Raw genomic sequence first — 24,350 nt, 5'->3', positions numbered from 1 at the left:
ATGTTGACCTGGCCTCTAAATTCAACTACATATCATGGCCTTCATTAATGCAGAGTTTACCCAGTTGTCCTGGTGGTAGCTGAGATATCATCACTTTCCTTAATTCCACTGTACTTGATCAAGCTCGAAAAAAAAACACATTGAACTTCGCGTTAACGCTCGCTTCACTATCTTTGATGAAGATGAAGCGATCTCTGGTTTTAAAAATGAGAATTTGGTTGTATCTTTTGCGCAGTGAGTGGTGCTGGGTGGACGTGTTGTTCATGACCGGACTATGAATACAGTGCTCGAGAACTCGTCTCACTTCATACCGCAGCGCGTGCCTCCCTGCATTAATAGCATCTAGCGTCCATCTGGCTGCTTCCCTGCGGATGATTGATGCTGCAGGAGTGGAGAAGAACAATCACCATAACAATCACCATTTGGCTGCATCCTCGACAATCCCTTAGAGACGGTTAACTGTTTGATCTATTCGGGGCCGGAGAGTGATTCTGATGCGAGGACAGAAAAAAAAAACAAAGATTTTGATGAGATTACGTTGTTTACAGAGGGAGGTTGAGCCACGAGGCTCGTCTGCACCTTGGAATGTTTCCTGGCAGCAAAAAAACAAAAGAAAAAGTCTGAAAGAAGGTCTTAAGTTTCAAAGAAGAGCACTGCTGCTGTTTCATCTTACAGCTGATTGTTACACCTGGCTGGAACTGGCAACATCATTTATCAAAGATGTGGACATACCCATTCATTTTACCCCAATCAGAACATGAGCCTAATTCCTAATAATCATGCAGAGGCTCGTTCCTGCGATTTCTCTCCATCGGTTCTTTCCGAACTGAAAAAAGGGAAACTGCACTTGTAGATTTTTAAACTCCACAAGTCCAGCTGCCCTCGTTCCACTGTGTTATATGAGATATACGATGACCACTTCAGATCAGGAGTTCATTAGAGTTATCAGGCCTCAGGAATCAGCAATTAACAGCAGCTCAGATTAGAGCTGCTCATCAACGCCGACCCAGATGAAGCGGAGAACCGGTCGGAACAATAACACAGACATGAGACAGGCTGAAATCAGGACCTCATCTTCCTGGGCAATCACAAAACTCATCTTTGAACTCACTTGGTCATAAAACACATCGACAGTGTCAAGCAAATGCATCTTTGTCGATTAGTAGTAAGTGTTGATCTCCGTCTATGATGCCACAGAAGATTGAGATCAACACTTCTACAAATACATGTATCATAGTAACTGTAGTATATTTGTGCAAAAGTACGACATTTATTTGTGAAGTTTCAATTGCAGTGCACAGACGGAACGACCACGCTACGAAACCTCAACGGCATTTGTGGGTTTTGGTGAGAACACACACACACAGACGAACTTTAGACGGTGGGAGGAAGCTGAACTATTCCGTACTTTCACTTTTCATTGTGGTATGAACACATGGTCGTTTGAAGTTCCTTCTCCCTCTTAGGTTGTGCCCTCCGTCTCTATCTCCAAACATTTTTGGAATATTTCCTGGTGGTAGATTATGCCTTGTTTTATACAAAATTCAATGCCCTTGATATCAGAAACGATGTGCTGGTGTGTTAGTAGCAAAAACTTCAACTGTAATTGAGCATGAGTCATTGTGTGTGACATTTTGGACTTGACATTTTTAACATTCATGTGCATGTTTCATATCCTGTTCCTTCAGTGCAGCGAATAAATACTATTAATATTTAATGTGAAACTGGAAGACAAACTGAGTGTTATTGACAGGAACAACTATCACGTGCTTGACAATAACTTCTCAGTTTAGTAAAGTGAATCCACCAATGAAAATCATTCCACTTTTCCATAAACCTCATTTAATGCCCTATAAAATAAAAAACAGACCGGACATGTCAGATTATAACTGCACAGCTTGACAAATAAAACTTTCCAGGGGGAACTTCACTAGTTCCCTGAAAGTTGGAAAACACCTTTTGTTTTGGTCGTGTACGATTCCACCTGCGGCACGTTTCCTCCTTTCTCTCTCCTCCCTCTCTTTCTCTCTTTCTCTCCCAGTCGGCCGTGATTGGCCGGCTCTTCCCTCCTTGTGTTTTAGAGGGTATAAATCCACTGCTGGGGGTGGAGACAAAGCACAGCCTGCTGTCTAATAGTGGAGAAGGACGCTGCCATAAAAACTCTGCCGCTCGCCGCGACGTTTGCTCCCTGCTGTCATTTACAACAACAGCGCCTGAATTTTGGATCTTTAGCATTCGACCATGTGTAAAGGACTCGCAACACTCCCCGCAACATGCTTGAAAAGGTAAGCACAGTGTGGTTTCTGCAGAAATAACTGCAGTGAAATGTTTTTGCATTTTTTTTAAATGTATCCTTTGGTTTTAAGTAAAATAGCTGATGTTTTAAACCAGTAACTGGAAGGAAATCAACAGATGAATGTAGAAAAACGATCCTGCCGCCCACTTGTTTTCCAGTCTTTGTGAAGATATTGTAGAGCTGAATGCATTCCACTCACTTTCCTCCCATCTGGCTCCCCCACAGCGCCAAAGACATCAAGCACAAGATAAGCTTCTTACTCCAGAAGCCCGAACCCCAGTCGGTGGATCAGAAGCAGGTGAAGGAGAAGGCTTCCACCGCCGCCTCCGCTGCTGCTGCTGCTGCTGCTGCTGCAAAGAGGTCAGAAGAACGGATGTTCAGTTTGATATATGTGTTTATGTCGTTGAACCTCTGCACCACAAATAGAACACAACTTGTTTATCTCGCATTAGGACGAATTGCATTTCCACGTGGAAGAGCTGCATGTGCAGGGAAAAATAATCGTGGCACGTGTGTTATTAACTGAGAAATTTTATGCCTAATTACTTTTTTATCAACCTTAATTAAGTTCGAGCTCATTATGTGTTTGTTCCTGAGGTTTGGACACACAGCAATTAATTAATCAGTATTAATCAGTGACTCAACAAATCTGAAAAATGACCAGGGACGTGGTGTTTGACTCTCAGCAGCTGAAAGGCTCTAACACAGTCTCCCCGTGTTAGAGGTGGAAAAAATTCACGGCTGGTAGCCGAGTCCGAGACGCAGACGCTCAGTATTGACGAGTCTCTGAATGAGCCGTTGGATGAGTTGAGGGATTTTTTTGTCTGAGCTGTGTTTGGAGAAATGGAGGTGACGCTTTCCCTGATGAGCTCAGCTGGACATTTCATGCAAAACATTTTCATTATCATAATTTCCGTGTGAGTTTAAACTCTGGAACTGAGCGAATCCACGCGTCTTTGGTCCTGAGCTGCTGACAGAAACGTCAGCGCCAGCCCCGCGGCACTTGGCCTGACCTTTCCATGCAACCCATCCAGAAACAGTCATAGGTAATCAATATTGACTTTCCCTGCTGTACGACTGTTTCGCGGCGGCATCACTCACCTCCTGCACGACACAGACAGACCGTTTCTCTCCCCGTGGAGTCCTTGCGTATTTACACACATAATTCAACAGATGTTTATAGATCATGTGTTTTAAAGTGCTCTCGTTACTGCTGCTGTTACTAAGGTAATACAATCACTGGCAAAAGCATTGTTGAAGTGGAGGTTTCGCCTGGTAAATGTCAGATGACGCATGCGGACATAATTAGATATACCGTCATTTTTGATCATTGAACTGGTGCAGACGGGATCTGGATGAGCTGCTGCTTCAATTCACGAAAAAAAAAAAAACTCATAGTTATCTGTTTCTGGTTTCTTCATGGTTCTACACAAAATCAGGAATTACACATAGATAGAAATATGTGTTTAATGTCTTCTTCTTTGTCACAGGGTGCCTAATGCGGCCGAGGTGGAGAAGTGGAAGGAGTCCTTCAGTCACGTGATGAGCAGCAACAGTGAGTGTCATCACTTTTTCCCCCTCCTAAAAAGGGCCGAACCCGAACCAGAACGAGGCTAACGAGGGCTCTACGTGATCCGAATTATGTTGGCACAGACTGCGAGGAAGGTGCTTCATTAGTTCTCAGCGAAAAAAAAAAGAGTCTCTCTGGGCTTATGGAAAGAAAATAAAGTTCAAAGCACAAAATAATTATCCTCGAGTGACATGACGGTGCTGCAGTCATGGGAATCTCGTTGCGCAAGGGGTCGACCTTCGCATTTCTCGCTAATGTTTGCCAGCAAGGTTCTGACTTTATCGAAATGCCGATTTAGTGTGAAAGTACGCAAACGGAAACGGAGCGCATCCTCATTGAGGAGATTCACCTGGCTGAGCTCGTTACTGCGATTCCAGTGTTCAAAGGAAGCTAAGGAGGCTCGTCTGGGACGCTAACACGCTAACACGCTAACCTCGACGTATTCTCATGCTCTGCTTCTCTGCTACGTGTCATCAGGCACTACTTAACGGCCCCCGAGGGCGAGCTGACCAGTGCAGAGTGTCTAGTGTGTGTATATGCTTGTGCATAAACCCTTTGAGAATCACACTGTGTGCAAATAAAAAAAAAATAAAAAAAAAAAAAGAGGAAAAAGAGGAGCAATGGCCTCACGGGAACCCGCTGAGATCTGAACTGCTGCGTTCCATGACCTCCAGCATCGTCACGGGTTCCTTCCGCCTTCCCAACGACATCTGTGCGTTCTCATTGGCCCGGGCTCCTCCTGTTTATCGTATAGTGACCTCAGCGGCCGATTCTCTCCGTCCTCTTTGTCGCGCGGAGCAGATCTATTCGTATTCCGCGCTTCCATTAACTGGTTCGATTACTTGAAATGAAGAGACAGGAAGCGTTATCGCTGCTAGATTATTTTTTTTTTTTCCCAAGTGCTCAGGTCTATTTGTACCCTTGCACGTCCATTAAACTGGGTCAATTACCGGAAATGAAAAGACGGGAGACGATCATCACCTCTAGATCATTATTTTCTTTTCTAATATAACAGCTCAGTTGACATTCTGGGTTGTGCAGTAAACCAATTTATTAGAAGTCCTCGGGCACACTGCTTAAAATGCACCATATCTGATGCCATCGTCTTGTAACAATTACTTATGTTTCTGAAATATTGTGATCCTGATTGATTGGTCAGAAATTAGGATCCAATACAAATGACAAAATGTTTCATCTAGGAGACATGAAGTAAGAAATCAAGTGGGCAGGGCATGACAGTGTATGTATAGTATGTTAAAATGTGGCATATTTCGTTTTTTTCCCCTGTGTTAGCTGGTCGCACGGTCTTCACCAGTTTCCTCAAGTCAGAGTTCAGCGAGGAAAACATGGACTTCTGGACGGCTTGCGAGGACTACAGGAAGACTGCTCCTTCCAAGCTAGCGACCAGAGCCAAGCAGATCTACCAGCAATATGTGGAGGCAGATGCTCCTAAGGAGGTAATGATTTTTACACGGCGACACCAGTGATACATAAAGAGTCAACAAAGTATGAGGAAAATGTAACAACAGAAAATACTTAGAGGCCAAAAACTCACCTACTATGTTTTATTAATGCAAGTGCGTCTTCCTTTTCAGTGTGGAGAATACTTAAGTTAATTGTGACTGAATATGCCCTTGAATAATATGAATAATAAAGATAATATGACCGATCATCTTCATAATCCAAAGGGAAAGAGGGGACGAGTAGAATCGATGAAAATTAATTAGTCCACCTGATGAAAATTGAACTTAAATTAAAGTATGTACTCAACGGAGCCTGTTGCTCTTTGGTTTGACCAGTTTCTGGCCACCTGAGGCCGCTAGCATCTGCACCCCGGCCACTTGTTCGACCTCCGTCAGCAGCTATTTAGCGGAGTGCGTCCGTGAATGAGCTGATCAGCTTAGCGAACCCAGTGAACATTCATATACACAAATATTGTCACAACTACATGATCATCAAAGATGAACCAGCTCTGGATGATATTTCCTATCTTTTCCTAGCTTTCCCACTTCATAGTAGCCTTTCCAGTTTCCAAATTTGATAGACAAATACCGGCTACTGCCACCTGCTGGCGTGGAGTTAGTTCCATTCACATATGCATTAGCTGCATGTCGGATGTAATCTTCGTGGTGCATTCAGGTGCGGCTTTTTCCCCCGGATGCAAATGACGTGTTGTTTGTTGTGAATTCTTTGTTGCCGTTTTTTGTATCTACAGAAATAGGCAAGAAATGCGCTTAGTCACCATTCACTTCAAGTATTCTCCTCACTGAAGTCGTACGTGCCGCTGCATCAATAAAATGTAATTCGTCTGCCTGACCCAGTTTAAAGTGTTTGTTTGCTTCATGATGTTTTCCCAACATTTTTCCCGTATTGTTCTCAGTGCGACGCCAAAATCTGTCTTTGCTTATTTAAATGCTTGTGTTTGATTGATGTCGGTAATATTCCCACTGAGGATTATTTCACAATTATTTAGCAAAGAAAAGGCACGTTTTCCTTTCTTTCTTGGCAATTTTGGACGGATTTATCCTCAACACCTCACGCTCTTCCTTCCTCTCATTCTCTGTAACTCAAGGTGAACTTGGACGCGGTGACCCGAGACGAGACGCGGCAGAACATGGAGAACGCCTGCCCGTCCTGTTTCGACGAGGCCCAGAAGATGATCTACACCTTGATGGAGAAAGACTCCTACAGGCGCTTCCTCAAGTCCAAAGTGGTCCAGGACCTGTGTCAAAGCCAGACCAGGACCACCCACGACAAGAAGGAGAAGAAGAGCTGCGACGAGAACAGGCAGGCGTTAGCCAGAGGGGCCTAAACTAGACGGGAAGATTTAAAAGCAGGTGCCAGAGACTGAACAAGCGTGAGAGGGGACAGACACTGAGGAAGATAGCTTTGTTTGTGTGTCCAGTGTTTAAAAGTTAGAATTAGGAAAGGTTAGTGGGTTTACACATGTGAGATTTTCTTTTTTGATACATCCAAGAAATGTTTCTGCGTTCACCCACAGCTGTCATGTGTTTTTTTTTTTTTTTTTTTGATCTGAATCATAATCAGAAGACTGAATGCAAATACGGAACGGGTAAATACGAGAGAGCCCTTTGCTCTGTGAGTCACAACGAGGTTATCAAGGTGATATTTGTACTCACAACAGGACACAATCCAAAGCTACCTCCACCCTAACACACCCTGAAGCCGCTGGAGCACAACGTCAGCGGAGATTGTTTGTTTTAGGTGACAACTTCGTGAAAAACGTGCACTTCTAAACCTGATAAAAGAATGACCCCAACTCTCCCAAACGCCAAATTGTTTTGTTGAGTAAAACAAATACGACGAACCTAACAGTATTAAAATGTAGCGAATGATTAGTTTAACTTATTTACACGATTAGAAGTAGTTTTTTTATGCATTTTTAAGTATAAAAATAAGTAGACCAGTGCATCTCATGTGGATACGTTTATTAGTTCAGGTCATACAACATGCCCGACAGTTATTTTCCATTGCACTGATTTAGCTTCACATGTGCTACAAGATTTTTTTTTTTTAAATTATTTCCTACTTATTATCATGATCACGTGTTTGTAAAATAGCAGCTGGAAAATATTGACGTCTGTTGTCATCATTTCAAGCGAGTACGTCGGTCTAAAAAACCCATTGTCTGTCTTTAATTATCATGGTAACAACTGGCTTTAAAGTTCAAATATCCTGACATGATCACCGCCGCACTGTGAAAATGTTGCCTGTGTTAACGTCTAATCGTAGTGGGACATGTAGCTCTGATGTTAGTAGTAGCAGCGACCTTCTGTTGCATGCCTCAAAGTTGCCGAACAGTTGGAGAAAATGTTGAATTGTGACTCGTTCCTAAAGCCATTCGCTCATGAGTGAAGCTGTTCAAATGTTTTGTTTGTGGGATTTGTGCAGGGTACTTAATGATGTGTTCATTTTAAAACTGCAATGTTTTATTTACCGTAAAATGGGAAAAAAAACTGTGATGGATAGAGAACTACATGCTGTGTGTAGATATTTATTAAATTATAACTTTGTTCTTTTTATGTCATATCTGTGACTATTCACAAATAAAACTGTGTGTCAGAAGTTGTGTTTGAGTCTGATGACGTATCATACAAGGAACTCAACTTTTTGTACCTAATTCCACTAAAATCTTTCCAGTAATTGCTGCGTCAGCTTAAAAGAAATGTCATAGCGCTGTGAAAATAAACTGAATTTCCAGTTTCATTAGGATTCTATCTACCAGTTGTTTGGGGCTCTTTTAAAAAGGAGGACATGGACAGGAACGGTGTTGGTGTTCTGTGCTAGGGACGAGTGAAGACGATTGATGTTGTGGAGGAGGAAGAACGACTGAGTCACGTTGTTGATGTGGGTTTCCAGAGATAGAGCGCCGTCAAGGTCGACACCCAGACTCTTAACCTGAGGGCGGGGAAGGACGGGGAGGTTATCGATGTTTACTGAGAAACTGTGTGGGCCAGTGTGGACTGAGAACCTAAGAGGCTACATTAAAACCACTGACAGGAGAAGTAAATAACACTGACGAGCTCCATGTTGTTCTGGAGGCACATGGGAGACAATATTAGGAAGATGGTCATAATGTTACGCCTGATTGATGCATCCTGTGTCATGAAACCTCTCTACCACAAAAACAGAATTCAACCACACTCACAAGGACGTTGATTGAAACCAAATGGGCCGCTTGTTTGTTTGTTTCCATGTGGGAAATCTGCATGGAGTGAAAAATCAAAATGAGGTGAAGGTGGTCGCGTTCTGAGTTCTGAGTTTGAAGAAAAGTGAGGCAAACGACTTATTGCGATATGTCCCACAAGGACCACAGCTATTTGTGTGTGTAGGCGGAGATGGGGAGGAAGAGAGACGCATGACTAATTTAAAGAACCGGGACTTGGAATAGAACTCATGACAAAGATCAGACAAGATTAATGATGTTGATACTGAGGATGGAGCAGAAACAGCCAAACTTAACTCTAGAGGAGCAGAGGCTGAAATGACGCCTTTGGTTAAATACAAAAACACAATCAGGGAAGGTCAGTGACATTTCCTTGTTTTCAGTATTATTTTACAATGGTTGGAAGACTTTTTTTTTTTTATGGTATTACTGTAGCTTAAAGTGTCCCTCGCAGTCAAATAGTAATCGTCCACAATCAGCAGACACAAGGTGGTCTCCGCTATCTGCAGCTGTGACTGCACAATGTCTGCAGATTACAGATGATTATCAGAATCTAACAGTATTATCCAGTAATCACTGCAGGACATTTTGCACAGAAGATACGTTTTTATATGATCGAGACGTGATTCGAATCCAAAACTTAATAGTGACGTCTACATGGTTTGCCTAGTATTAGCTCTTAACTGACACCGAAACAACAGAAATAAATTGTTGTTGCTTGTTCAGTTTACACTCAAGACTGTTTTGCAGAGTTTTGAGCATCTTTTCGTTTCGAGATCATCTCTTTTTTTGGGATCAAATGATTTTATTGACATTATCCTTTATATGTATATGTATATATATATATATATATATATATATATATATATATATATATATATATATATATATATATATATATATATAAATACACATACATACATACATATATATACATATATATATTTATTTATGTTATATTTTTTTAATTTTTTTTTTCCAGTGGTGTCAGCAGTTTTGACAAATCAACTTTATACACATGTTTTATCCCCTTTCTCATCATTCAAAGACAAACAGTCAATAGCCATTAACACACGATACAATTAATATCAGGAATTTGACAAGATAAGCTACGATAACATTTTTTAAAATCATTTTGCAATTCTGGCAACTGGACTTGTAGACTTGTAAATGGACTTGTACTCTAGACGACTGAGAACCTTCACAGACAATATGTGTAGATAATTTCCAGCTAGATCATTTCAAGAGGTGTCATGTACCAATGAGAAATTGGTATAATTTTTTGTTGTTGTCGTTGTTGCCGTCAGGCCAGCAAGTATTCTTCTTTGACAGAGTGACATATTTAAAGAAAATAAGTACTTGGGGTTTGAGTGGGATCTTTCTTCCTAAAGCAGATACAACCTGCTGCCAGAAGTTGACGACAGATGAACAATCCCATATCATGTGCATGAAAACCCCTGGTTTGCTCAAAGGAAATAATGAGCAGATGCAGCTCTTCAGTGTTTTCATGTGGTGAGGCTTAAGTTCTATGTACAAACTGAAAATGAATCAGCTGGTGATCTGGGTTTCTGGAAGATGAAAGAATATTAGGCCACACATCATTGCAGTCAGGATTGGAATCCAAATCCAGTTCATCCCTGCACCATTCTGCCTCTAGGGTAAGTGTTTGCATGATTTTTTGAGATATATTGATATAAAGCAGTAACCACACCTCTTGTTTTTAAGGGGACGTTGAGAGAACTTGACCTCATGAGGCACAACTTTTGCCTTAAGTGCACTGTTTGTTTGGCGTTACCTCCGTGAAGCTAATGCTGTTTGCGGCGGCCGCATTCACACTCACGGACTAAAGTCTTGACTATTTAAGGGCAACACACTTGTGAGCACGAGGCACGACACAGTAAATAACATTGGTTCCATCTAATCGTCGGCAAATCTAACTCTAACAGACACATAAATATTTACCGCCGGTTAATTCCGCCTGCCCGTGTTGCTGTTTAGTGAGAGAACAGAAATAGAATAAAAGATGCCTCGATAGTTATTGAGAGGCAGAATCTGCACAAGTGCCTGGGTAAATAATTCACCAGCAGTGTGCTACAGGTGCCTCCACTTTACTCCCAACGAAATGGGTAAGTCTGTGAAAACATCCTGCGCATGCTGGGCTGATGCTTCTATTCATTCTGTTGCGCTGATTAATTGATCCTCTGAGATGACGACCGCTCTGACAGTGGTGCTGTGGTGCTATTTTAAGTAAACTTCTTCCTGTGGAGGAGTCACATCTACCTACAAGGAAAAAAAAAAAAAAAAAGCAAATTCTCCTGAATGTGCCGTGTTTCAGCTTCACTATGCACAGATTCTGCAGCTACAGCAAATCACAGGAGACCGGGGCCGCTGTGTTTTGTGTGAATTTATATGTTTATATAAATGTGAAACACTTTCACACTTTCACATTTTGGGCTGCAGCGAGCAGAGGCTGATGCTCCTATGGTGATATTCCAAATCAGTAGGGGAGCATCGTGATGTTGTTTATCTGGGATTTTATCTCATCATGTTGGCGCGTCCTTTGAGACCCCTCAGGAAAACTAAACAGAAGATGACACAAATTCCAAATAAACACAGATTAAAATCTTTACTGTTGCTGTCTTTTTCATACTCGCAGTGACACGAGACCTAAATTACTTTGACATCTTAGCAGAGCAAATAAACCAAACAAGCAATATTTTCACGAATGGTGCAAGTGCATGGATCATAATGATAAAATAAAACGTGACTTCCAATATGAGAAATGTGTTAGTAAGGCAGCAACAACGGCTGCAGGCTGTAGCTGGAACCAGTATTGTGTTGTGATCTAGTTGTAGGCTTTAAACCCCAAAGAACAGGTTGTAAAATGGTAAAATGCTTGTAAAAAACAAACACAAAAAAACTGAAATGCCTTTAGAAAAAAGCAGAGGTGTTGGTTATTGTGCTGATGCCCTGTGGAGACTGATGGAAGTTTAAGGTCAGACACTACATGTGAATAGGGTAAAATTTACTCAGCTTCTCCAGTTGAGTACTAACATAAAAGAAAATATCTTTTGCATTACAAGTTTTCTGTAAATTTATATTGAAATATGCAAATGAGGAGTAATCTCCTTAAATATGCGCTAATTTGCATATATTTCCAGAACAGAAACCTGAATAATGGCTAAAGTCAGATTTCCAGGTATTTACAGATGGAATTTTGGATATCTCTTTTTATCTCTCCATAAATCACAGCAGCTCTGAAAATACCTGCGGAATGTAGTTGGGAATAAGTATGGAAGGTTTGTCATGTGTAAGTGCTACTGAAGTGGACATTTCTTGCCAGAATATGCTGAAAAACTCATTTTGAGAAAACGGCCTTAAAAGCTTTAAATTGCAAAATGATGTTTATTTTTGTTGGAAACCACTATGTACCAAAAACCAGATCTACTCAAATCCTCCAAAACGTATCATGTAATCATGTCAACACATATAATAATAAAATATCAGATTCAATTTTCAGTTCACTCAAGCATAAAATATGAATGATGAGCCGCTGCTGATCGTCTCCACCTTTGTCGTCTTTCACCAAAGACATTTACAGCCGGATGAACTCAAATGAGTCCGACTTCCCCTCTCCTCTCATTCACGTGTCTTTTGTTTGACGTTTCCCGCTAAATTGAGCTGTAATTTTCTTCTTAGAGAAGACTTCATGGCGTTTTTAAAATGTCAAAATTGATCAGTCTCTGCCATGTCTCACCTTTAGTTTGGAATCAGATTTTAAAAGGCATCCAGCTAGAGAAGGAGTCCTCTGTGAGAGTTTTAATCGCACGCCTTTGCATGTTTGTTATTGTGCAGTCCGAGGCAAAGCGTTCGCTTGGTTTGCGTCTCTGACAGAAGGAGGTTTGTGCAAACAATGCAGAGGATCTGAACAGCCACTGGCTTTCTACAGCTTAGTGTGAGGGCGCTGCCACATTACTGGGTGATACCGAACCTTGTTATGCTGTTAAACTAGGTGCAGTGTGCTGTTTTTGCTGTTCTGGTCTTCCCGTCTCTCCCTCCTTCTCACTGTGAAGTTGTCATTGAGACTGGTTACCAGCAACGGGCCTCAAGGCCATGGAAACGATTTGGGAATCTGCGAAGTTAACATGCATCGTTGCCAGATGCAGCTTGTTGTGTTGTGTTGTGTGGTGAGGAGGTAGGGCATGAATGCGGACACGAGAGGAGGCAGGGACAGGAAACAAAACTACTTGAGTGAAAACTCTGAAACAAAACGTGCTGCAGGATGGGAAGGGTACTCCAAAAAAAACAAGACAAAAACTCAGGAAACCAGATATCGTGAGGAGTGGAACGGAAACACGAGTGTACAACAACAAGCGGGTAATTAAACAGCGGGGACTCAATGAGAGTAACTCCACACTTTAAACAGGGCTCAAATAACATTAACCAATATGTGGAAATTCAACGTTCTGCTGGGAAACTTTTGGACCCGGCATTTATTCTTGTGTTACTTAGACATGTACCTCCCACCTGGACCAGACCAGACACCCCCACCCCATAGCAATGACACTCCTTGATATGTAGCAGGATGCAACCAGACACATCCTGCTACCAATCATCACAGGGCATCCTCACCCATTCTCTGATGAGTCACGATTGTTTTGGAGGCAACAAGGGAGACATACACACAACATTAGGAAGGTGGTCATAATGTTATGCCTGATCGGTGTATACGATATGAAAAACCCAAACTCATGCACATGTTTCATACTGATCACACTTCAAGCCACATGGAGCAGCCTGGCATATGGAAATGTCACATCACACACTGGGAGTATGCGACTGCTTCACATTTTCACTCGACCTCATGGGGATGCTGAGAAATGCACAGACAGGCATAATTACTGTAATTATTTTCGCAACAAAAGCCTCACAGCTTTTTCTCACAGATTAAAAAAAAAAAAAACCTGACAGCAGAACTGTGAGCCTGTAAGACTGACTCCATTAATGATTCAGTTGGATCCCAGTGAACATTTTTTTTGCAGAGAATTAGTTTTTGAAAAAGTCTCAGTTGTCTTATATGACCTGTTCATAACACGATATACACTTGATGATGTTATATCTGCAGAGTTGAATTGTGGGTGGATGGTTTTAATGTTGCTAGGTTACCAAGTGTTATAAAGCATCTTTACAGTGAGTCAGAATTAGTCAGCATCCGTCTTTTATTAGCATTCCTTAAAGTTCCTGGAGGCTTATATCACGTCGAATGCTTCTGCCTGCAACAAATATCCAACACGTTCATAATGAGATGTATTTAGGTCATGAGTATTCTGATCATAACTCGCTCTCACTTTTACCACAGCGCTGCTGAAAACCACTTGTCCGAGCAGAGCCTCCCCCCGAGGAGGATGCGACGGAGTATCTCTGATCCATCTCTCCCCTGCTGAGCCTTATTCCAGTAAAAATATGAATTTCTGAATATAAATGCTTTGTGTAACCACCTCAGTCAGAAGAAACTGGATGGATCAGATGGAATTTTCAATCAGATAGGAAGGAGTCATATAAGCTCACAACATCCATGTAAACCAGGTTCAGTAACACAAATGCATAATAACCTCTAAATAATGACTGTTTTATTTATTGTTTTAGTGCAAAGAAGTATATTGAGATAATGTTTACATTTAATGAACTATCTGAAAATGCTCAAGAATATTTTCAGTATAAATTTTTTGCACGTATTGAAGAGGTCAAATTATCGTACATTATGAGATTTTTGCAATCACTGATCACACAGAGGGTTTTATTATCGTACAGATAAGATAAATATCATATGTCTGGCAACACTACATGTGTTTTACTGCAATAGGCCTAAGAAGCTGGCAGCTCCTAGCATCTATCTTCTCATTTCTAATGATTCAGCCTTGTCTATAAAATGAGGAATAAAATTTCAATTTCAATTATTATTTAAAAAGGTTGAAGAACATTGCACATGTACAAATAAAAGTAATTTTCCACAAATAAATGTTGGGTGACGTCAAGAGAATTAACACACATAAAGAGCAGAAATGACAAACAAATATAATCATAAGTCAACAAATAAAGGATGTCTGGAGTTAGTATATTTCTTCCACTTACTCAAAATTTCTTCAAATTTATTTCACGCGGCTTCACGGCTTCACAGCTTCAATGATTCTGTTATAAAAAGGTCATGGATTCCCTTCAGCCAGAGAGCGCGGGTTTGAGTTAAGTCACTTTCTCAGTAACGTCTGATGCACTGAAATAAGAGCATTTACTCTGTAGCTGTAGTTTAAATTCAAGTGCAGCCGATAAAGCCCCGTCACAAATGTCACTCAGTCACGTACATTAACCCCTCCGTGACTCAAAAATATCTCTTTCTTCATGATGTTCTATTGATTTCCACTCAACATTGATTGAGCGCCCGTATGTCCTGGACTAGGACGTCGCTTTAACGCTCCATCAGGAACAAGCTTCGATTCACCACGTGCGTCCCGAGGTGTAATCTACCGCATTAACTGTACATTCTACGTTTGTTAGTAAGAGAAACATATGCGCTGTACATCATCACATGTGGAGGTTATATCACACAGGACTTGTGTTTGTGTACGTTGCTTCCAGCCTGCAGCTGTAATAACAGAGTCCAGAGTCTGCTCAGACTCAGGCTCTCAGGCCTGAGCGGGGGCTTCATTCAGCGCTAACTCGCTTATCGCTGGATGTTCTCTCCTGCCTCCGCTAACGCCGTGCAGCTGTGAGGCTCCGCTAATTAAAACCTGACAGGAGGATCTGTCGCTCTAATGTGATCATGCGTTCAAGGGAGCACGTACCCAGTGACACATGCACGCGCGAAGCCACTTATCTCCGCGAGCGCGAGAGTGCACTCGGTACATACAGTACATACATCCCCCGGGCTGCGTGTCTGGATCTCTGGTTTTATTGTGCTGCAGAAGTTTTTTGGATGATAAACACTGCAGGGCAACACTGATTTTCAGAATAACAACCTCTACCTGGAGGCGTAATCTATTTCAATGGCCACGCTCCACTTAGGACAAGACGCTTGTCTCCTTGCTGTCTGCAATAACTCCACCAAATCTGCATTTTAACTGACGAAACTGTCAGTTAAAATGAAGACGGACTAAAGAAATCTGCCCCAACACGCACCAAAATAATATGCTTTTTTTTTTCCCGATGAACACAAAGAGCTGCGTGTCTAAGAACCCAACTGCAGCTCCAAGAAATAACATTCCTATAAAACTTCATCAGAGTCAAAAGGAGGGAGCGGGGGTGGATGGCGATCATGCAAAGCAGTCGACTCTCACGGCAGAGACTTGGGGGGGGGGGTTGCATCTCGAGTTCCATCTGTGCTTATGTTTAGGCAACAAAAGCGATTTTGTTAAACTCAGTCACGTTGTGTTTTAAGTCACTGACCTGGCCTCGATGGGGTAAACCAGTGTTTCCCATACAATGTTAATACTATGGCAGCCCGCCAGGGTCATGGTCTCATAATGAATCAGAAATATTTTTGCACGTCTCAAACAACGTTGCGTTTTTTCCTATTGCTCCCAAAAGCATCTTTCCTTCCCTCCCCTCCCCTGGACTTTCCACACACACACCTGTCGCTCACCTGGTGTGTTCTGAATTTAACCTGACAGAGGAAACGAGGTTAACTCATGTAGCATGAGAGGCTATTTGTGTTGTTCACTGATAATTCACGTCACTGCCACTTTTTAAAAACCTGATGTTTGTGCTCTTGACTTTAAGACCATGGAGATTTACAAAGATTACAAATAAACGACTCCAGACATAACGAAGAGCTAGCAAAGTTAGATTGAATTCAACAGTTTACAATAAAGTAGATTTATTTGCTGTGTTACGACCCGGCTCATGGGCCGCAATAAAAACCGAAGATCGCCATTAACATAACGTTAAAGAAAAAAAGTATTTATAACAACCAAGAACAATCTGTAACTGTAAGCGCGAGGCCGTTAGCATTTAAGGCCTACTGTTGGTAATTAACGTCTCCTTTTAGCATGTAACGGCTAACTATTAGCACTGAGCTTTGAAAAATAGCTCTTACCACGTAGTATCGTTCAATTTGGACTCTTAAAAAATAAATGATTCGACAAAGACACAAACAAATTTTAAGTTCTGCTGATCTTGCGTAACTCATTAATATTATGATTTCTAATTTATTTGCTTCCGCTCGTTGCTGACGTAGCTTCCTGCTGCGCAGCTCGGATTAAAGTGAAGAAGAAGAAAAAGATCGACTTCCGTTTCTGAGCAACAGTTTCTAAGCAACGGGTTGAACTCATTACGTGCCCTACGTGCTGCCTTCATGTACAGTCAGGTTGTTCAGTGATTTGACAAAAACAAAGATAAAATGACGAATTGAATGTGTTTACGTTCAATTTAAGTGTCAGATGTCACTTTTAAATTTTCTTCATGCAAAAGAAACTGATGGATTTCTTGTTATGTTCATCTGATTTGTGACCTGGTTTTACACTTGGGTGACACATGCGAGCACTGAATGCGTATTAGTCACCAGATGCGAGTAGTTGTAGTGGTTGGCTGCTGCAGTTTGTTGCTGCATTTTTTCCCAAGCTTGGACTGAATTGTTTTTGTGATAGACTACACTAGTGTAAGCAATCTGGGCAGTCCAAACACTAATCAAAGCATCAATCTAGTATTTTGGACTGGCAGCTTTTGGCCTGTCACTGCAGTGAGCTTAACTGTGAGATCATTTGTGTTCCTTTCTATATTTGAATTGTTAGACTCATTCAGTTGTGCTTTATCCTGCACCACTTTCTGAAATATCAGTGTGATACAAACAGCTTTTTTTTTTCCTTTAAGTAAGACCACTCACCAGACGCTAAAACCGGTCGGTGGACACCTGCTGCGAGCAGTGACTGAGAGCTTAATGGTAGCTGTCTTGGTGGAGTGGAGCCTGGATTGAATGCACTTTATGGCCAATTGCATTACTTTCTCACTCGTGACAGAGCTCCAGATCCAGTCTGTGCAAGTGAGTGAATGTGCAATGTGTTCCCTGTGTGTGGGTGTGAAGTCTGTGTTTAATTTGTCAGTCAAGACTTATTATTTATGTTGATATTTATTTCATTTAAATGGTGAAGGCATGGTTGTTGCACAGTTTTTAATCTGCCATTTGTCATTTCTAGATTTGTCATGAACATTGAGTCTGCCTTTTATATTTAGTTATTTATTTATTTATTTAATCCTTCTTGCTTGCAGCATCGTCATAGGACTCCCATTATCGAACATATTGTGATGTGACGGAATATAATGTGCAAGCCTGGCCACAAATCCATTTATTTTCTGTAACAACCTGAAATGAAGAGAGGACTTCCTGTCTTATCTATCATGTGCTGTAGAGATGAGAAAGAAATGTGCGAAATGTACAAATTGTAAAACCCCCTCTTTCTACCAATGAAAGATGATCTCTTCTTCATGTTATGCTCTCATGGCCCTGACATCCTAAAAGCCTCAGTGCGACCTCATTATGTCATTGGTGTGTGCATGAGTGACGAGTAAACGTTGTTGTGCAGTGTTGAAAACATTCAGTTATGTTAAAAGAACAGAAACAAACTGGAACGTGAAGTGCATGGGAAGGAGAGCAGAGACAGACTGACTGAGCAGGCAGGACCCATGTATGTTCTTTAAGACTACGGGCGCCACAGGGGATCTGGATCACGTCAATCGGCGACGTGCACAACAGGGAAGCAGATGTTACGCATAAAGCACAGTGTCTATCTCTCCATCGAGAGAAACTCACTGTTGAATATTGGTGATTCGCCAGTCAGAATCGAGTATTCAAGAGAACCAAGTTCTAATTTTCTTTAAACAGCTTTTTTTTTGTTTGTCCCCTCCGCGGGTTTTCCAACACCTTCAATATGTCCATGGTCTCCACATTATCACTTCACCGCTTCAATCATAATTGCGGTTGTGAAGAGAACGCCTGACTACAGTGACGTTGGTCACGAACGGACCAATGAGCAAATGCTGTGCGCACGCTGTGCTCATGAGAGTTGTAGTGTCGTAGTATCACTTTGCATTTCATTTTTCTATTTCAGATTATTTCACAGCCATTTGGCGGGTTGGCAGGTGTTAATTTCAAGCCCTGATGCGTCCCCATGTCCTTGCATTGGCCAAACTGTCGCTATCTTCCATCTTGCGAAGGTGGAGCCGATGAACTGCACTCACTTCTTCCAGAAACATGTTTGATTAAAGACTGTACTTATTTATTTCATTATTTTTTTCCAACTCTCACAGCCCTACGGAAACACTACATAGAGCAGTTGGCATGGCAACTTGTAGTCATCACAATGTCACATCCTGTTTTGATAGCATTTCAGTAACTAACTGATTTGGCCCAAGTCCTAAACACTATCATGGAGGGGGTGGAGCTTATGACTTGCACTGCAGTCAGTCACCAGGGGGAGGAGCTCTACTTGCTTTGGCTTCACTCTTGAGGAGCTGTGCCGCCATCTTTAATCATACGGTCTTTGGGCTTAATTCAGTTTATTTAAGCAAACATAGATTGTTTCAAGACGCTTTTCAAAACATGGTGTGAAACCCCAAGAGCCCAAACCTAGAAATGCACAACTAACGGGCAGTCATGCACAAAACCCAAATATTGCAAAAAAAACAACAACTCTCAAATATCTAAAGCTAAAACACTTTTACATTGTCATGAGGTGGTTTTCAGACGTATCGTGTCACGACTGAACAAGGACCAGAACCCAAATGCACAACTCGAAGACAAAAAGTACTCAAAACAAAGTTTTAATAACAAAATAAAAACCACTCTTACAGAGGGGAAAGACACTACACTGATCTAGACTAAGAAAACAATCAAAAACACCACTCCAAAGAGGAAAACCAGAAGAATACAAAACAAACAGAAAATCACTAGATTAAGCTAGGACAAAAATGCAAACTGGAAGAACAAATTGACAACACAACAAAACCTGACAATGACAGGAGAAATATGCTGGTTCAATGACAAGACAAACTGGCACAGAGCAGAGGGAGACAAGGACTATATATATACACAAGGTAAGAGCACAGGTGGAAACAATTAGGGCGGGGACAGGTAATCACAGAGGCGGGAAAACAAAGGAAGGAAGTGGAACACGTGACTATGGACACAGACAGGAAGTGGACACAAAATAAAACAGGAAATGACAAGACAACACAAGACAAAAGTGAATAAATTAACACAGTTTCTTAGAAATGACATACCGATAAAAGTTAATCGCAAAAGTGCAATGGAAACACTTTTTTTCACAAATCCCCACCAGCTGTGTCACTGGAGATGACTCAGGGAGTCATGTGACCAGTTCATTTGAAGTGTGTCAAAGTGAAGTCTTGTGTGATGAGAATTTAAGAGAATCATGGGATATTGCAAGACAAGATTTTACAAGAGTCACTTTTCAATGGAAACGCATACAAAGTGCAGTCGTACTTTATCGAAATTTCAGAAATATGGCTTGTATTTCACCAAAAGCATCAGGCTGCTGCAAGAAGGAACGCTAACACAGGTCCTTCATCCCGACTGGCTGTAAAACACCAGAATGAATTAACAATAACTCACACCAGAGACTTATCTTTGAGACCTGTTATGTCCTTTTTTGTTTCCACTTCTTATTTTCCACTAACTAAATCACTGTCCAGGTTTACTATCTATTATATACTACTATACTATAGTTATATACTAACTATTCTTGTATATTTTCAAATTTGCTATTGTCTTTTATTGTTTTCTGTATATATTTCTTACCTAATTCTGCGCTACTGTGACAAGGCTATTTCCCATACATGGGATAAATAAGCCTTGTCTTATGTCTTGTGCCTTAAAAACTGTAATGGAAACACAGCTGCAGGCAAGAAGAAACCTTGAGCACAAGAGACAGAAAAATAAAAGAACTTATTCTCCAAAAGGCGATGAATGAAGGCAACTGGACTTGTAGAACTGGATTACAAGTCCAGTTGCCTTTATTCAACGCCTTTTGGATTACCATGCCCTGGATAAACCTTCACAGACAAAAGAAGTGATTAGAGGGTATCAATGCAGTTATATAGGCCAAAAGTAGTCGCGCCCAACACCTGGCAGTGTGCCCCTGTTAATCAGACAGTGACATGCAGCTGGCAGCATGTAGGCGACAGATCAGCAGTGAAAAGCTGATAAGGGGCAGGTGTGAAGCTCTGACAAACTGCTCTTCAGGCAGGTGAGACAATCAGGACGGGCTCTGGCAAATAAAAGGCCTTCCTACTCCACTACAGCCTGTCACCACGCATTAGGACACAGCTGTGAAGCAGCACTCCACACCGGAGCATGAGATAGCCATCAGCAGGTATATTCTTCCACGCATACGTCCGTCACCGTGGAGATGGAGGTGCACTCAATGTCAAGTTTTGTTGAGTACTTCTTTCCTGCGAATTTCAAAAGTAGTAATTGTGTGACACCGTGTTAGTTTGCCCAATGCCATTAATATTTATAAGGGGGGATTTCAGTTTCTACGGTATCTCCTTCATGCCTGCTGGTAACATCCTCATATGTAGGTCAGTATCACGGCAGACTCGTTGAGGTTTTCGCTTTCTCAACGCGCCATCTGGCTTCAGGTTAATATGTCAAAGTCTCAGTGGAGGCAGGCGGTCTGGAGAAGTGGTCATCTTCGCTCTCAGTGTCTAACAGCAGCTGCTAACTCCATAAGCTGCTTTCCATTTATTTTCTCAGAGTTATTTTTATGCCAGGTCATGTGGAAACAGAAATGGAACATTTTAAAAAGTACAATATGGGATGGAAAATGAATTCTAATTATAGATTCCAACGTAACTTACATGGGTGCTAAATTAAGCTTATGCAACTTTCTTTGCATCGAATCTGCCTTAAATACAACAAGATGACCAAAATGACCAAGATGAACCCATATGTTCAAGGTTGCTGCACACATTGATTCCGGCGTTGTTCCCTTTTTCAAGCACTTGTTCCATTTTTCATCACCCGATGCCGTAAGTCTTAATTCTTACAAGAGTTTTAAGCAGTTACTAGTCACTAATGTTTCCTATTGAATGGATTATCAGAGGTTTACATTTAGAATTGTCAGATCTGAAGAAAGTGGTTAAATAGTGAATTTTTATTGTGATTGTAAGTGCCATATAATTGTTGTAAACGCACGTAAACATGATCGAGGGAAGGTAAAATACATTTTGGATCCTAGTGGGATTGTCACCTTTATAACGTTTCACAAAAAAGTACAATATAAACAAATTGTTGCAAGGAAAAAAGGAGCGCTGGAAACTCAACAACTGCAAAGCAAGAACATGAATGAACCTAGAATCGATGTGGACAGCAGGAACTACATGTTTAAAACAAGTTTCCTCAATAAAATTTAGAAGAAAAGCTATTTAGGTACTTTTTTGTTTTTTAGGGGGTGCATTTAAACATATCTCGTCAGATCATTTTATTTATTGTCCATGTAAACAATCTGAAATCAGAATCATGTCATTCATTACGACTCAACTGGCTCGAGAACAGGGGTTACACAAACTGGTCAGTTTGTCGACTTTGCCGCTGTGCCACAACTCTTTAAGCAGGAAGTCGACTAGTCACTGATCATGTGACCATTACAACATGGACGCCAACGAGAAGACAAGGAAAGTGGCCCCAGTGGGTCATTGCAGTAAACTAGCAGCAGTTCAAGAAGTCTGTGGAGATATTTCACTAAAGGTGACGTGTCAGTACAGTACTACTTCAACGTACACTCATCTGAAAAGGCATCCGCTAACGCTAGCAGAGGAAGCTAGCCAAATCCTCCCGACAGCAGTCAGTTAACAACTTCACTGAACGCTTGAGCGACATACTGCATGATTTTAACCCTGTTACACTATCCTGTCTCACAACACACGGTGCAATATCATTAAATGCTACTGATGGTGCTGAGTTACTGCCTATTTTCATACATACTATCTGCAGCCCACAGTGACTGAATGTGAAGTTGTGCGACATCTACAGGAGGCCTGCAACACGCTTCATAAAATATTTCCCAGACAGATGTGTTTTGGAGTTTCCCAAAGTAATCGAATTACTAGGACAATATTTTTCAGACTCTGTCAAATATTTTACAAAGACCTATTAACGTAAATCCATTGGTGACATGGAACGTAGTATGGTTTTGTTTGTTCTGCCTACTTGGACAAAGATTTATATTGTTTAATTGGAAACAAAAGACAACACCAACTTATTCAAATGTTATGACAGATTTTATGAGAATATTTAGAGCTGGAGAAAATCTGATTTTTACTGAAAAATCAAGAAATAAAGTTCTACGGAATCTGGCAACTGTGTGTTGATTAAGTTAACCACAACACACAGTCCGATGGCATGTCTTAGAAGTGCTCCTCTTAACCCCCAATAGAAAGAACTGATTTATTTTTATCCTATGTTTAGTTTTTTTATCCCCATCATCTGTACATTAGTTAATATAAGTTAAATATAAATGTGTACGTGTATATGTGTATAGTGTCTGTACTTCTACCTGTTTAGTTTTATGTTCAAAATGAAAAATCAATAAAGAGAGTTGGAGAAAAAAGGAGGACAGCAACAGAAAGCGGAGACGTGGTTAAAGAGTGTTGTATATTGATGTGCTGAAGAAAGAAGTGATCTATATTGTATTTGTCAGTTTTTATTCTATTGTTCTTGAGCACTCATTCATGCTGCGAGGGGTGCTTTAAAAATAAAGTTTTACTTACTTACTAATTGGGGTAATTAGACCTAGGACGCTTGCATTGCTACTGCAGAACCAGTGGGGATGCACAGTGGCATGACAGGTGTCTATGACGTCTGAATACCAACGTAACCCAGAAAAGATTCCAATGAGGATGTTGATACTTGTCTTAGTCACATCGCTCTTATTTCCTGCTATTATTTTTTATTCGACATCCATGCACTCAAGTCTGATTTTCATCCCTCAGTTTCACTTATCCCTTTTTTTTTTTTTTTTTTTTTAAAGAAAGAAGTCAAAGTCCACCTGCAGTTGCCAAGCAACTGTGCTCTCACAACTTAAACTTGAATTGCCAAACATAATGTGCACTCTCCACGTCTGGAGGGGAAAAAAAAAAGAAAAAAAAAACACATTTAGAGCTACATCAATTTGATGTGGAGAGAACATGCAGCTTCTGAAGCACTCATAGTTCCTTCACTCTAGTCCAATCTAGAGGAAGCAGCTTTTGTGCCTTAACTTCTGTTTATCAGCTCAGACCTTGACCGTCTTCTGGGTGGACCGCGGACCCTTTGGGCGAAGGCATGTGAGCTTTGAGCCGCAGATATCGCTGGGGAACATGCCAGAGTGTTCTAATTTTCTCTCACACAAAGATGGACCATTCCTGGAAGAGTATAAAAAGCAACGAGAACTCTTTGCCACATAACGCTGTCCGTGTCTTGTTGAACAAAGCCTTCCTTAATGGGGAACTAAGTGAGCGACCGGCTTCCTATGTGCTCACTGATCCGGCAGCACCCATGGCCCATGCCTTTTAATGATGCTTGATGCTTGACACAAACAGCACTGTATAGTTTTATGGTCTTAATCCATCAACTCAGAGTATTCTGGACTCTGGGAATTGCAAATCCTCATTTTCCCAAGTCTAGTTAGCAACTGTTGCTGAATTGTAGAATTAGAATTAGAAAACCTTTATTTGTCCCACAATGGGGAAATTTCAGTGTGCAACAACGTACGTAGGGGCAGAAAAATAACAAGAATAAAGAGTGGACT

The 24,350-nt window shown here is 41.2% G+C and overlaps 1 protein-coding gene across 1 annotated transcript; it reads left to right on the top strand.

Annotated features, from left to right (window-relative positions):
* Window positions 1-2,110: 2,110 nt before the first annotated feature.
* On the top strand, window positions 2,111-7,952 carry rgs4 (regulator of G protein signaling 4). The gene is made up of 5 exons (XM_047588293.1): window positions 2,111-2,285; window positions 2,522-2,656; window positions 3,787-3,851; window positions 5,160-5,323; window positions 6,439-7,952. Exons 1-5 carry the CDS (start codon window positions 2,242-2,244, stop codon window positions 6,676-6,678), a joined length of 648 nt encoding a protein of 215 aa, XP_047444249.1. The 5' UTR covers window positions 2,111-2,241; the 3' UTR covers window positions 6,679-7,952.
* The last annotated feature ends 16,398 nt before the right edge of the window (window positions 7,953-24,350 follow it).

The sequence above is a fragment of the Mugil cephalus genome, chromosome 6 (genome assembly GCF_022458985.1).
Source record: "Mugil cephalus isolate CIBA_MC_2020 chromosome 6, CIBA_Mcephalus_1.1, whole genome shotgun sequence".
NCBI classification, from domain to species: domain Eukaryota; kingdom Metazoa; phylum Chordata; class Actinopteri; order Mugiliformes; family Mugilidae; genus Mugil; species Mugil cephalus.
This window is presented reverse-complemented; position numbering and strand designations above follow the sequence as displayed.

Excerpts from the sequence above, each read along its gene's own strand:
- rgs4 (XM_047588293.1), top strand. The coding sequence starts at position 2,242 with ATGTGTAAAGGACTCGCAACACTCCCCGCAACATGCTTGAAAAG. Across the intron at positions 2,286-2,521 it reads CCCGCAACATGCTTGAAAAG|CGCCAAAGACATCAAGCACA; the intron begins GTAAGCACAGTG and ends GCTCCCCCACAG. Across the intron at positions 5,324-6,438 it reads AGGCAGATGCTCCTAAGGAG|GTGAACTTGGACGCGGTGAC; the intron begins GTAATGATTTTT and ends CTGTAACTCAAG.